Source organism: Drosophila miranda, chromosome 4 (genome assembly GCF_003369915.1).
Source record: "Drosophila miranda strain MSH22 chromosome 4, D.miranda_PacBio2.1, whole genome shotgun sequence".
NCBI lineage: Eukaryota > Metazoa > Arthropoda > Insecta > Diptera > Drosophilidae > Drosophila > Drosophila miranda.
Window position 1 is genome coordinate 15,469,819 of NC_046677.1, and position 13,612 is coordinate 15,483,430.

At 46.5% G+C, this 13,612-nt stretch overlaps 2 protein-coding genes across 3 annotated transcripts; one reads left to right on the plus strand and one right to left on the minus strand.

Moving 5' to 3' along the window:
- Positions 1–42: 42 nt before the first annotated feature.
- LOC117188711 lies at positions 43–1,789 on the plus strand. Its single transcript, XM_033392963.1, has 2 exons — positions 43–751; positions 1,105–1,789. The coding sequence occupies exons 1-2, from the start codon at positions 122–124 to the stop codon at positions 1,762–1,764; spliced, it is 1,290 nt and encodes a 429-aa protein (XP_033248854.1). The 5' UTR covers positions 43–121; the 3' UTR covers positions 1,765–1,789.
- Positions 1,790–1,823: 34 nt separating this feature from the next.
- On the minus strand, positions 1,824–4,292 carry LOC117188822 (transcription initiation factor TFIID subunit 5-like). Of its 2 annotated transcripts, none has more exons than XM_033393257.1 (4): positions 4,021–4,292; positions 3,795–3,943; positions 2,064–3,718; positions 1,824–1,986 (listed from the first exon to the last, which is right to left on the minus strand). In XM_033393257.1, the coding sequence occupies exons 2-3, from the start codon at positions 3,855–3,857 to the stop codon at positions 2,126–2,128; spliced, it is 1,656 nt and encodes a 551-aa protein (XP_033249148.1). In that variant the 5' UTR covers positions 3,858–3,943; positions 4,021–4,292; the 3' UTR covers positions 1,824–1,986; positions 2,064–2,125. The 2 variants fall into 2 exon arrangements, with proteins under 2 accessions (XP_033249148.1, XP_033249147.1); XM_033393256.1 differs by having other exon boundaries at positions 2,064–3,730; positions 4,021–4,291.
- Between the last annotated feature and the right edge of the window lie 9,320 nt (positions 4,293–13,612).

The window sequence follows — 13,612 nt, forward strand, 5'->3', positions numbered from 1 at the left end:
AAAATCATAGCTTCATTGGACTTTTGCTTCATTGCTTTGGCGTTGCCTTTTCCGTCAAAAATTTGCCCAACAGGAATTTTTCCGAGTTCTCCGTAAAAGTTTCAACTGAAAAATAATTAAAATGATTGACAATTCATCTGCCTCCGAGTTGGAGGTGGAACGCACTTTTATGGCGTACCGATCCGTCTCTTTGACCCCAACCTCCACGACCTGGATGCCGATTTTGGTTTCACTTTCACTTGTATGTCTATTTTTTCAGAAATGGATTAAAAATTTGAGTTTTCCCCAAGCGTCTATGGTTATACGGCAATCGTCGTATGCGTTGAAAGCGGTATCCAAAGGCCACACTTCTCTGGGTATCGTCGCGCCCGATGGCGTCGTCATTGGCACAAAAACGCGAAAGACTGCGCATCTAAATCCACCAATGAGTGCAGCAGCTTCCTTTTGCTCCCTACAGTCTGACTATCGACCTGCGAGCTCCATAGGACTCATTAAGCAAGGCAACAGCAGCAGCTTGCTCTGCACTGAACAGAATGCCATAGCCATCACAACAGCTCCTGCAGTAGTGTCGTCTGATTCCTTCCTGGACGAGGATGAATGTTTCTGGACGCGTAAAAGCGAGCCCACCTGTGCTAAGAGTAAGTCCAAGAAGGCGAGTTGCGGAAAGCGCAGACGCAAGAAGTCGGGTGGATGGGTGGATTTATCTAAGAAATTGCCAGCGCACCCAATCATTTCCAGAATGGTAATCCAGTAATCATAAATACTAGCCTTAGTAAGACCAGTTAAGTTTTCTCTATAGTATTTCGATTAATAGTTAAGTTATTGTATCATTGACTTTTTGCTGTGGTTGTGGGTTGTGCAGCGGAATTTCGCGTGCACGGTTATTCACCCGCGGTTACAAGCTCTTATCGGCTGAGGATATATTGCTATAAGCTGCAACGTCCTCCTAGAATTCCGTCTCCAGCTGCTGGGAATAAGGAGCACAGGTGGAGCGTAGTAACTGACGCTTTTGATGACGATTTTGTGGAGCTGGTCGCCCAGCCTGCCCGGTGGGTTCCCATGCGCCTGAAGATGGTTCAATCTGTCCGTTGGGTCCAAATGTAAGTCGCCCAGCAAATGATTTTTTTGTGTAACGTCAGAGCCATGGTTACGGATGTCGAGTCCGGAAAACAGCGGCTGCTGCTGCTGCTGCGAGGCCGGCATCGGCACCGACTCGCAGCCGATGCCACGAAACTGATTGATGAGATGCGAATGTCAGTCCAACGCTTCAGATTTAACTATGGAGAGATGATTCCATGTGAGGGACTCGTGGCCGATATATGCGACGTCAAGCAGTCCTACACTCAGTGGGGCGGCAGGCGGCCCTTCGGCGTTTCCATTCTCTTCATGGGCTGGGACGAAGTCTATGGCTACCAGCTGTACAATTCCGATCCCAGCGGCAACTACAGTGGCTGGAAGGCGACTGCCACTGGCCAGCACTTTGGCGTCGCCAGCTCTCTGCTGGAGCAAGAGATAGACCCCGAAGTATCCATTAGTCTGGAAGAAGCCAAGGACCTTGCCATGAAGGTACTGGACTGCGCTCTGGGAACCGCTAATCTGATTCCGAACAAGTTGGAGATGTCCACCTTGCACCGCGCAAGTGATGGCTGCTGCATCTACACTCTTTTTGAGATGACCGATGTGGAGAAGCTGACCGAAAAGTATAAGAAAGGGCTGGTCTGGCAGGAGCCGAAGGGGATGCCAACTAGGGGATGCAGTCCATAAACACATACACCTACATGTACTACAGATTCTAAGAGCAATTATTATGCACATATTTGTACTTATTATATAGCAATTTTTGAAAGTTGTGTATTTACGTTCATACGTGATTACGTGATATAAATGAAAAGAAAATTAAGTTGGATAATTATGGATGTACATTCATAGAGTCGACGGTGCTTTCCATCGATGACTCGATCCAGCGCCTTGTTCCAAGCGGCGACTCTGAAGGTGAAATAGAACAAACCAAAAGAATATTATTAATTTAAGAACGTAATTTAACTGATTTCGTATATTCGTACCGTTTACATCATTTCGCTGCATTTAAAGTATTTTGATTTTTTTCGTTAAACTCTTTTATCTTTTAAGAATTTATCTTGCAAATGGCAACCAGGCGATTGCGATCGACGAAGCCACTTTTAAGGAAAATTCGATTTCGCGGGGACTGAACCGTGCTGATTAGCGACTGATCAATGATGGCTTTTGTGGATGATAACTCCATCTCGGGGGACCTGACGAGAAGCTGAAAGTCAAAAGTACTCAGGTGGCAGTCCTTGCCCCAAACAACCATCAGATTGTTGCAATGGGAGAAACCTATCGATTCAATCATTGCGTTGTGCTGGGTCATGCAGTGTAGCATTCGCTCGTTGGTTGTGTCCCAAACAATGATCAGGTCATCTCGGCCACCAGAGACCAGGAAGCGCCCGCACACGGAGTACGCAAGGGCTTTGATGGGGGCCCTGTGGCCGCGGAAGAGCCGCATTTGAGCGCGGGTGTCGTAGTCCCAGATTCTGACGGTGGCGTCTGCCGATCCAGTGGCCAGGTACTCTCCATTCGGGTGGAAGAGGCAAATCTCCAATCGTGCCAAGTGGCCCAAGAATTCAAAAAGGGGCTCTGTGGAGTCCACTCCCCACACGCGCGCCACATTGTCGTTTGAGGCGGTGGCAAAGTGGCAGCCCCTCGGGGCGAACGCCAAACAGATGGCCCCGTGGTGAACATAGACAGTCTTGCACAGCGCGGTGCGTGTGCACCACAGCCGCATGGTGCGGTCAGCCGAGGAGGTGAGCAGGTGGCTGTCTCCAGGAGAAAAGGCGCAGGCCAGGACCGGCTTCTGGTGGGCGGAAATCAACGTCTCCCTTTGCAGGCTGTTCACGTCTTGCCAGTCCTTGTTCACGGCCACGACGTGGACCCTGCCGGAGCTAGTGCCAAATGCAACGGTGTAATGGTCTGCTGAATACGTCGCGCAAGTAACGTTGTCGTTGGGCGAGGGCATGGCATTGTTCATGATGAGGCTGGGCAGATTTTTCCGGTTGAACGGACAGTCCGGAATAACGTCCCTGGAAGCCCAGGCAAATGGCGCGGGCAAAGGACGATCTCGGAGGGTCTGCTCCTGGGGTATCTTGTCATCAGCGTAAGTTAGGATTTCGAAGTGGTCCAAAAACCGCTTCAGGTGACCACTCGGCGAAAGCTGACATTCGAGTTCCTTGAATTGGTTGAAGGTGCTCGTGAGCATGCAGAACTTCACTTTGTCCGCACCAGATAGCAGTTCCAGGGCTCTTTGTGGCACGTCCAGTGGCTTGCGGATCAGCTTGAGCTTCTCGATGCGCCTCTTGTACGAGTCGTCCAGCTCGTGTTTGTTCCTGCCCACGAAGGATATAGCCCGCTGCAACTTTCCGCTCCACACCATTTGCAGGTAAGCAATGGCCAGAGTGGGATAGAGCATCACGTATACTTCATACTTACGAAAGTCAACCATTTCCTTGGTGATCTTCCCGATCGTCTTGAACGTCTGCTCATAGTCCGCGAGTACTGTGGTGCAGAAGATCCTTTGCTGGATCGGCCCGAGTCCAGCGCCCTCATAAAAATCGACGAAATCTTCGTAGAATTTCTGCTTACGCACGACGTCACCTTTCTGCACCTCTGCACCCGACACGTGCTCTTTTTCCTGTGTCCGCTTCTGTGTCGGCTTCTGCGTGGTAATTTATTAGAAGCGAGACATTTTTTGCATGTCCCCATCGGTTTTATCTACTCACATTCTTTTTCCCGGGTTCCTTGCATTTTTTTTTGTTCGACTTCTTATTGTGGGGGTTACCCATTCTGATATAGGAATTTATAGGGCGATTTCAATATAATTTGCCAACTGCACTCGCCAGACGTCCGTCCACACAGCACACGAGTCGTTCTAGAAAAGGGGAAACAGGGTTTCCATAGTTGCAATCGACTTCGATATACACAGAAACAGCTGAGTGGCCTGCTTACATTACGAATGAACGATGAGATTATCAAAAGGATTGCGCAGACGCAACCGTGTCCAATAGCCACAGATTTGAATGTGAAGCTGCGACAGGATTTCAATGTAGTTCTGGACAGAGCACTGCAATTAGAAAATTGCAAACGCCAGCGTCCGTCCGAACTGATGATGGGTATCGATACGGAATGAAACACTATCGATACAAAAAGTTGCGAAAATCAGGGCATACAAATTTAAATTCCGTCGAAAGCCGGAGTATGTATGTATACTTAATTTAATTAAATGATTTCCAATTTGAGTATTTAAATTTACTCGCAAAAACATCGATACGATACGATGTGGAAACGATTCCGTCGAACATCGATAAGATTAGCAAAATCATAGCTTCATTGGACTTTTGCTTCATTGCTTTGGCGTTGCCTTTTCCGTCAAAAATTTGCCGAACAGGAATTTTTCCGAGTTCTCCGTAAAAGTTTCAACTGAAAAATAATTAAAATGATTGACAATTCATCTGCCTCCGAGTTGGAGGTGGAACGCACTTTTTATGGCGTACCGATCCGTCTCTTTGACCCCAACCTCCACGACCTGGATGCCGATTTTGGTTTCACTTTCACTTGTATGTCTATTTTTTCAGAAATGGATTAAAAATTTGAGTTTTCCCCAAGCGTCTATGGTTATACGGCAATCGTCGTATGCGTTGAAAGCGGTATCCAAAGGCCACACTTCTCTGGGTATCGTCGCGCCCGATGGCGTCGTCATTGGCACAAAAACGCGAAAGACTGCGCATCTAAATCCACCAATGAGTGCAGCAGCTTCCTTTTGCTCCCTACAGTCTGACTATCGACCTGCGAGCTCCATAGGACTCATTAAGCAAGGCAACAGCAGCAGCTTGCTCTGCACTGAACAGAATGCCATAGCCATCACAACAGCTCCTGCAGTAGTGTCGTCTGATTCCTTCCTGGACGAGGATGAATGTTTCTGGACGCGTAAAAGCGAGCCCACCTGTGCTAAGAGTAAGTCCAAGAAGGCGAGTTGCGGAAAGCGCAGACGCAAGAAGTCGGGTGGATGGGTGGATTTATCTAAGAAATTGCCAGCGCACCCAATCATTTCCAGAATGGTAATCCAGTAATCATAAATACTAGCCTTAGTAAGACCAGTTAAGTTTTCTCTATAGTATTTCGATTAATAGTTAAGTTTTTGTATCATTGACTTTTTGCTGTGGTTGTGGGTTGTGCAGCGGAATTTCGCGTGCACGGTTATTCACCCGCGGTTACAAGCTCTTATCGGCTGAGGATATATTGCTATAAGCTGCAACGTCCTCCTAGAATTCCGTCTCCAGCTGCTGGTAATAAGGAGCACAGGTGGAGCGTAGTAACTGACGCTTTTGATGACGATTTTGTGGAGCTGGTCGCCCAGCCTGCCCGGTGGGTTCCCATGCGCCTGAAGATGGTTCAATCAGTCCGTTGGGGACCCATGAGCCTGTGTATGGTGCATCCTGCCCGGTGGGTCCACAGGCGCTTGCAAATGGTCCATTCATTCCGGCGAGCACCAAGGCGCCTGCATATGGTCCGATTAGTCCGACGGGCACCCAGAGGCCTGCGTATGGAGCACTCTGTCCGGTACACACCCAGACGCCTGCAACAGGTGCAATCAGTCCGTTGGGGACCCATGCGCCTGCGTATGGCGCACCCTGCCCGGCAGGCACAAAGACAGCTGTTGCATATGGGAGGATCCCCCAAGTAGAGCTGACAAATGGGCCACCCTGTCCAGCGAGCACCCAAGTCTTCGGTGGCATATTTTCTTGATTCATTATCTGAAAGTAAAATGGAAAAAATTAATGGACACATGGCAGGAGCGATGGACGTTGGACCCACAAGATAATCCCAAACATCGAGTCATGGATAGGGCGGAGAGGTGCATAGATTCACACAAGAGGATCCAGAGCATGTGATCGGCCACTGCACTAGGTACAGTTCTAAAACAGAGATTGTTCCACCATTAGAGGAGCTAATGGGCTTCATGTGTGAGAGGCTGACAGACCAGTTGCCACTGTAACTCATACGCAGTGTGGCCATATAACGCTCTCACAGTTGCAGCAATTTCGAGGCCACAGTAGGGACAACCTGCCCCTGAGCATCTGTGCCACGCGCACGCCCATAAAGCTGCAGCGCCAGCAGTTGGCCGTCGATGTGGGAGACCTGGAGTGCGATCGGACACACCTTCCAGTTTGTTCAAGTCAAGTCTCGTTGAATATCACCATTAAATTTGTATGTACATACATACATACATATGTATGTTCACACGCACACTTTTTGCCACATAGCAGAGAACGATTTTAGGTTAGAGACGACAGTGCTAAGGTTTTATGTATGAAAATATGCAAAAATATGCACCTCTCAAATGCTCTCACCGCTTGCGCATTTTAAGAAAAAATAATGGAAAAATTCCATTAAACATAATGCTGTAGAACTCCTGCAAAAGTGTTTGAAAGACTTACCGAGCTCTGATGCTGTTAATCGGAAAGTTGATTTTTGAGTGTTCTGTTAAATGTTTTGTCACCAGGACTCTGAACAGGAAATTAAATTTTTATATTTAATTTTCTACTTTAAGTGAGCCTCCCGCGCAAAATATTTGGACTTCGCAATTTTCACCGAAAGAAAATGGCAAGAAGCTGTGCATAGAGATGGGTCGAAAAGACGAAAGAGGAGCCGAAATCAAATATGTAGCTATCGATATATTTTATAATTTTCGGTATATTGTTTTGGATTTGTACACTTCGCGGTCACACTGGATGGGACCAAAAGCTCCTTTGAAGCTTTTTGTCGAAGCATCAAACGATGTCTGACAAAAGCTCGCCGCCGCATTTAAATTATAGGTCTGTCACTCGACACAAGCTTAAATGTATGAAAAATGCATCATATATTTCTGTGCCAAACGTCTACTTGTGGGCGGTAGCGCAAATTAGATGACATCCTGGAGCGCCACTGTATTTGGTATAATCTGGTTTACTTCTTTGCTGGATTGGACTAAAACTAAACGAATATATTTCGAATACGAAATACTGGCAATTTTTAAACGTCGCATGTTGGGTGGAAAAAGAACGTCGCAATTTGTGCGACATTTTCAGTGCTGCCAATTATTTAAGGGATAGTTTAGGATAGTGGTGGGGGGGGGGGGGGGGGGGGGGGGGGAAGTATAAGAAATAAATAATATAAGAAACAATATGTTTCACTCCAACAGGGACAGACGGCGAGAATCGAAGAGGCCGGGTATGGCGTCATTAGTAAATATATCGTCATTGGTGTCGTCCACCTATTGTTAGTGTTAGTGCTTAAGGTCCGATGCTTGGATGATGATGTCACAGCTGCGGATATCATATCCTGGATGGCGATATCTGATTGAAGCGTGATCCTGGCCTCGGGAGGGTTGCCAAAAACCGGAGAGAGGCTTCTGTGGCCGAAGGCACTAACGGTGGGCGCCCAAGACCCACCGAGCGATCTTCCAGACGATTATTATTATTATTAATAATACAAATAGGCGGAACGGAGCTCAGCTCATATTCAGCTGAGGATGGCTGACGCGGCTGGGTCCTGGCTAGGACCAATCCAATCCAATCCAAACAATACACTACCATAATCCCCAGCCCCCCCCCCCCCCCCCCCCCACAGCCCAGTTCGTTGTGACAGTAAAAATAAGTGGGCTTTTTTTTGCTCTATTAATTTTTGTTGCCTCTAACTAGTTGAGGCCTAAGGCCGAAGGCCCTAAGTCTTGTAAAATTTAATTGAGAGGGGTTGGCGGTGGACGAAATGGAGAGTGAGAGAAAGAGGAATACAGGGAGGCACGCTAGACCACTTCCGCACGCATAGACACACTCGCCTTGGCGCCTTATTAATAAAACAAATACCAGAGAGGAGACGGAGACGGCCATCGAGCCCGTGGAGGAGGACGGGGACAGGAGACGAGAAATAGAAGAAAGTCGAAGGAGAAGCTATGGAAAAACGTATTTTCCACAGCATTACCATATAAGCCATATTTTCAATAACCGTTCAGCAGGGTGGCAAACAGAAAGTGGCAAAAGTTTTTTTTTCCGCCTTCCGCAACTTTCTCTTACTCATCCAGCACCTTCGTCCCCTCTCTCTCTCCATCACCATCACCATCTCTCTCTATCTTTTGCTCGTTCTCTGTCGCTCTCCCTTGCTGTCGGGTTGGCTTTTGTGCGCCTCTTCCGCCTATTATTTGCGCATTTTATTTCCATTGAACATTTCATTGACACTTTGACAGCAGCATTGACATTTGCGTGACTCGGGTGATTAGAATATGCGCCTCAGAGCAGGCAACAGACAAAGTTCACTTCCTGTCGCGCTCTCTCGCTCTCTCGCCCTCTCGCTCTATCGGTATCCACCCATCTCGGTCTTGCCCCATTTTGTATTCAATCTTATGGCTTAGTTTTTCATTGTCCCATAAAATGGCATACGGCCATAGACTGTGCAATTAATTTTATTTCCGCCAAAGGGAAAACTGAATTTTATAACAAGAAAATCTGATGGTATTACGATCTGGGAAAATTCTAGAAAAATTAAGACTCCTTCGAGTGGGTCTGCACGATTCTGTCTAATAGTTGGGTGGGATATCAATTAGTCTCCCAAATTGAAGACCAGCACTATATAAAGGCTATGTATTTAGCTTCATCTGTAGTACGGATCTCCAGACGAAACAAACTTTCATCGCATAATTTAATTTAATGTGAATTTTGGAATTATTTAACCTTTAGACTGGTGTATTTAAAGCTTTTGTTTGGTGTAATAAAATATTTCTCTATTTCCATATGATAAATATTATAAATGAAACTCCATTTTAGTGTCAGATGAATATAAAACCCCTACAAACATTTCAAAATATGCTAAAAATGTAAGTTATATAAAATTGTTTTACTTTTAATTCCTCATTTGACAATAGGCAATCTGCAGTTCGGTATATATTTTGTTACCTGCTGTACTCGGAAGTCAAGTCTATCTTTTTGGGCGTATATGTCAGTTCTATCGTTCGATTTGTGTGCATACTCGTAGTTCTCAAGGATTGATGCATTCCCTTAAACGACTTTGGGGAGCATCTGCTTTTCTGGCTGCCTCCCTTCGCGCCCCCCTATTCAATCCACCTCTACGTATACGAGCTGGAACGTGTTTCATTCCATTTGTTTCGTTGGCTTGCTACCGTGCCGTGAAATTTATTTGGCTTGTAATGCGATTCGCCTTGGCTGGGCTGGGCTGTCGTGTCGTGTCGTGTCGCAGAGCTAATGCCGGCACATCTGTATAGCCGGGAGAGATCTCCTCTAACCTGGCCCGGAGATAAACGATTGCCGCTTAAAGCACTTGATGTGCCAATTTTCATAGTTGATGCCGGCTTCCGTTGTCTTTTCTTTACTGCCGCTCTTTGTGCGACTCCTAGAGAGTCCTCTGGCGTCCTTGAAATTGCCTCAAGATGTCGACAGTTGTTGAGTGGACAAAAGTCGCACAAGTTTTTGCATTTCCCTTGCAGTTTTCCGCTTGCAGTTTATGCAGCTGCTCAGTTTGATTTGCCTCGGCTATGGCCAAGTTCTTCCTCCGCCAACTTTGTCCACTTTCCACTTTAAGAGTTGTAAGAAGAAACCATGCTTTCGTTGGCTAATTTAATCTTCTACACAGAAAGAACGCCCAAAATCATATTACCTCTAATTGAGTTGCCTTCTGTCGCAAGGCTTCTTCTTATTTTATGAAATGAACTCCGGCAGGTCCAACCGCATTGAAATCCAATAAAAAGCTAATAAATTAAATAATAAAAGACGAAGCCAGGGCAGGATATAGCCTAGCAGAGGAAAGGAATGTAAGGAGTAGATTTTTCATTCAATTAATTTATCAACTAATCTATTAGCATGATGGTTTCCCCTGCCACCTGAGCAGTTTATAATTGCACAGCTCTCCAACGAGTCATGACCCCAAGTCCTGTCATTGCACTGAACACACACACACACACAGACACACGTACACACGGATATAGGGCTATACGGCAGTGCACTGACATAACCCCACCATCCATGGCGCTATCCCGTCATCCATCTCTTGTTAGCTAAACACAATCGAATGGCAGACAAAAGGCATCAGCGGAATACAGCCAGATAGTCAGATGGTCTGATATTACGAATACGCTCCGTGGTTCGCTGCTGACACACTGACTGACTGACTGACTGACTGACTGACTGACTGACTGTTTGTCTACTTTTGCTGTTGGAGGGTTCTTCTTTTTTTCGTTTTGTGTTACTTTTGCCATAAGCCTGGGGCATTTAATTGAACAAGTGAGCACTTTATTAAAATGTCACTCAACTGTGTTTAGCGGAGGGCTGGGATGAGATGCAGTGGGTTGGCGTTGAATGCTGACGTCGCGACGCGGTCTGTGCAAATTTCATTACAGCTGTGTCAGGCATTTTGACAGCCAGTTTCACCTACATTTAACACAGTCACAGCACCAACAAGAGCCACAACAATAGCAACAGGAACGGGAACAGGGAACAGGGAACGGTAGCAGTTCCAGTCACGGATGCCGCAGTCGACTTGGACTGCATTTAGCGTATGCATATTTAATATTTCCCAGACAACTCGCAACCGAATAGCAGCAATAACAATAACAATGGCAACAGAAACTCCAGAAACTCTCCAGCCCAAGCAGGAGAGCCAAGGAACCACAACAAAAAAGGGTTCCAGCTGGCGAAAAAAACTACAAGGAGCAAAAATGAACAAGTATTGCGACTAAAAGACACCCGCTCTTCAGATTTGTGGATATTTTTCAGTGAGAAGTGCAATTTGGAAGAAAACAAGAGGAATCATGGGATCATTAAGATCATATAATAGTTGTTTTTGACATACAGGATCCACTGATCTGAGGTATCTTCATATATGCCTAATCTGGAGCACAATATACCCTTTTGCCATACGAGTACCAGGTATGAACACAACTCATACTCGTATATCATTTGACCCTGCTGGCGGTCTCTTCCCCATACCCCTGCCCCCCCCCCCCCCCACGCCCTCTGCTAACAAGAAGCAAACAACTGGGAAGCCAAAAGAGGGAGCGAGCACGAGAGGGAGCAAGGGCGAAAAAAAGTTTTGAAATGAAAAAGCAGTCAGCATATGAAATGAGTTTATTACTCAAAATGTTCCACTGTGTGTGCATGTGTGTGTGTGTGTGCTCCAGTGCGGCACGCTTTAAGTGGCATGCAGCATGTGGGTAGGGGGGGGAGGAGACCTGCATGTGGCTGGCAAAACAGGAAAGGGCTGACGTCCCGCTTGGATGACGCCGCGATGCAGGCAAATAGTTAGTTAGATTTATTTATAAATAATTTCCAAGCATAAATCGTGGCGCAGCTTAATCAAATTTGCTGCAGACACTGCCTGACAAAAGTATATGCATCTGTGTGGGGGTATTATTTGAAAATTTAGCAGTGCTTTTGGTTATTGAACTGTATTTGGAGAGGTCTCTGTCCACGTACTAGATCTGTTGGTGATCTGCGGCGCATCGCAGTTACTGAGACTGAAAGACACTCTGTCTCTGTCAGCCAGGTTTCCTCTACCTCTTGACTATATAGGTTTAGGAAGCACTGTACTTATCTCCTCCATCTTCATAGCATGACATTTGCAATACAACGGAAATATGTACTTATAGCATAGTCATCATCAGCATATCCCAGCGAGGAAGCGCGCTACAGGGATGCCAAAGGAAATGCAACAAAATTGACAAACTGCGTTAATTGAGTGCGACACGAGACACGAGACAGCAACAGCAACATCAACAGCAACGCATCCGTTTTGTAGCTGGAAAGCAGCGGAAATTGGCTTATAGATGCCATGCCATAGATATTTAGCATCACATCCCGTCCAACCCAATTGCGGATTGAAGATGCAAATACCGACGTGCAATGCACATGTGCCACATGCAAATGCGACTCCATTTTCTACGACTGTGTGTCTGTGCTGGGCTGAGTACCTGAAATTGCTTTCAGTGTCGAAAAGTATGCCGACGTCAAGAAAAAGTAACTACTCGACGAGGGTTGATTAGAGAGTTTTGTCAATGGAACAAGAAAAATCAACAATATATGAACACTTCTAGGTCGAAATGGCAACGAAAGCGTTAGTTTATAGATTTGTATTTATTATTCATTAATTTCTTTCAACGCGTGCCTTTTGGCATTGAGATTAACGCATTTGCGACATGCTCACACGCACATTTTCATTACCTTCCTACAATTTTCACTTTTTCCTGTATCACCCCCCGTTTCTTTTTCTACCATTTGACTAAGCGCATTAGCTTTAGTTTTTAACAGTATTTTTTTCCACTTCCACTTGGCCAGCGAGGCCAAAGAAGGAAAGATGGTAAGAGGGATGGCTTTGGCACCGACTGCCACTGAGAGAGAGAGAGAGGAAGGTCGCTCTCTGCATTAGCCGGGCTGCAAGCGGCTCAAGTGCAAAATCGAATTTAGCTAACGGAATTTCATCTTGCTTGCCAAGAATCCCCCACCTTCATACCTTTAACCCTCCAACACACAATCCCTCTCAGTCCCTCGAACCCCGCCTTCATTTTCCAACCAGCAGTCGACGAGGCGACGATGGCGATAAGCGCCTGGAACATGCGTGCCAAACACACACAAATACCCTGGCACCGCCCATGGAGATGCACCTGTGTCCGCTCTAAATGTCGGGCACAAAAAACTAACCAATGTGGGGGCTCGGGGCTGGGGCGGCATGGGATGCTTAGCTCGGGGTCAAAGTCTGCAGCAAATTCTGCACGGCATCAGCACCTTTGCCATTAACCCAACTCAGTTCGGTTTTTACCACCTTCAGCTTCATCCCACTCTGATTATACCCTTTGAATGAGTAGCCCCACACTTATATTTCAATCAATTCTATTTCATTTCAGTCATTCGAAAACTAAATCAGAAAATCGAAACCAAATCTACGACTGATTAACGAAATGGAAATTGGCCTAATGGAATCGGAACTGAGCCAAATCTATCCGATGTGGCAGCAGCAATATATTCAGCGTTGCTTGGGCCGCTCTGTGAAGGTGACCCTGAAGGATGGCACCGTCCTGATGGGCTTCTTTCGAGCCGTCGAGCCGCCTGACAGCGTGCAGCTGGGCAGTTGCTTGCAGCATGCGGCAGGAAGCTGCATGTACCTGGGAAACGTTACAGTGGCCATGCAGAGTGTCCTGTTAATTAATGTGATTTAAAAGAGCTGAACAACAACCGATTATTTCATTTCAATGTGGGCTGGTGCATTTCTTCATTTAATTTTTCCCTCACTGGCGACTAGAACGATCTGCCTCGGGTAGGGCATGTAAGGCTCCGGCTTCCTGCTAGCCATCGTACTCTTTTTTTGCTATTAGTTTTCGCCACATGCTTGTGTGCTTCCCTGCTGCCCCAAACCTGTGCCCAACATACCACCGACCTGTTCGTTTTTTGTTTTTAAGTGCAACATGAAATGTGCATACCAAGGAGCGGGCCCAACCAGACCCAGACACGGACCAGGCTCGGGCAGACTCTGGCCTCCTCCTCGCAGCCTCATCTGCATTTTG

Coding starts and splice junctions, on each gene's coding strand:
- LOC117188711 (XM_033392963.1), top strand. CDS start 122: ATGATTGACAATTCATCTGCCTCCGAGTTGGAGGTGGAACGCACTTTT. Junction 752..1,104: donor TTTCCAGAATGGTAATCCAG/TAATCATAAATA, acceptor GTCCAAATGTAA/GTCGCCCAGCAAATGATTTT.
- LOC117188822 (XM_033393256.1), bottom strand. CDS start 3,857: ATGGGTAACCCCCACAATAAGAAGTCGAACAAAAAAAAATGCAAGGAA. Junction 3,731..3,794: donor AGGAACCCGGGAAAAAGAAT/GTGAGTAGATAA, acceptor ATTACCACGCAG/AAGCCGACACAGAAGCGGAC.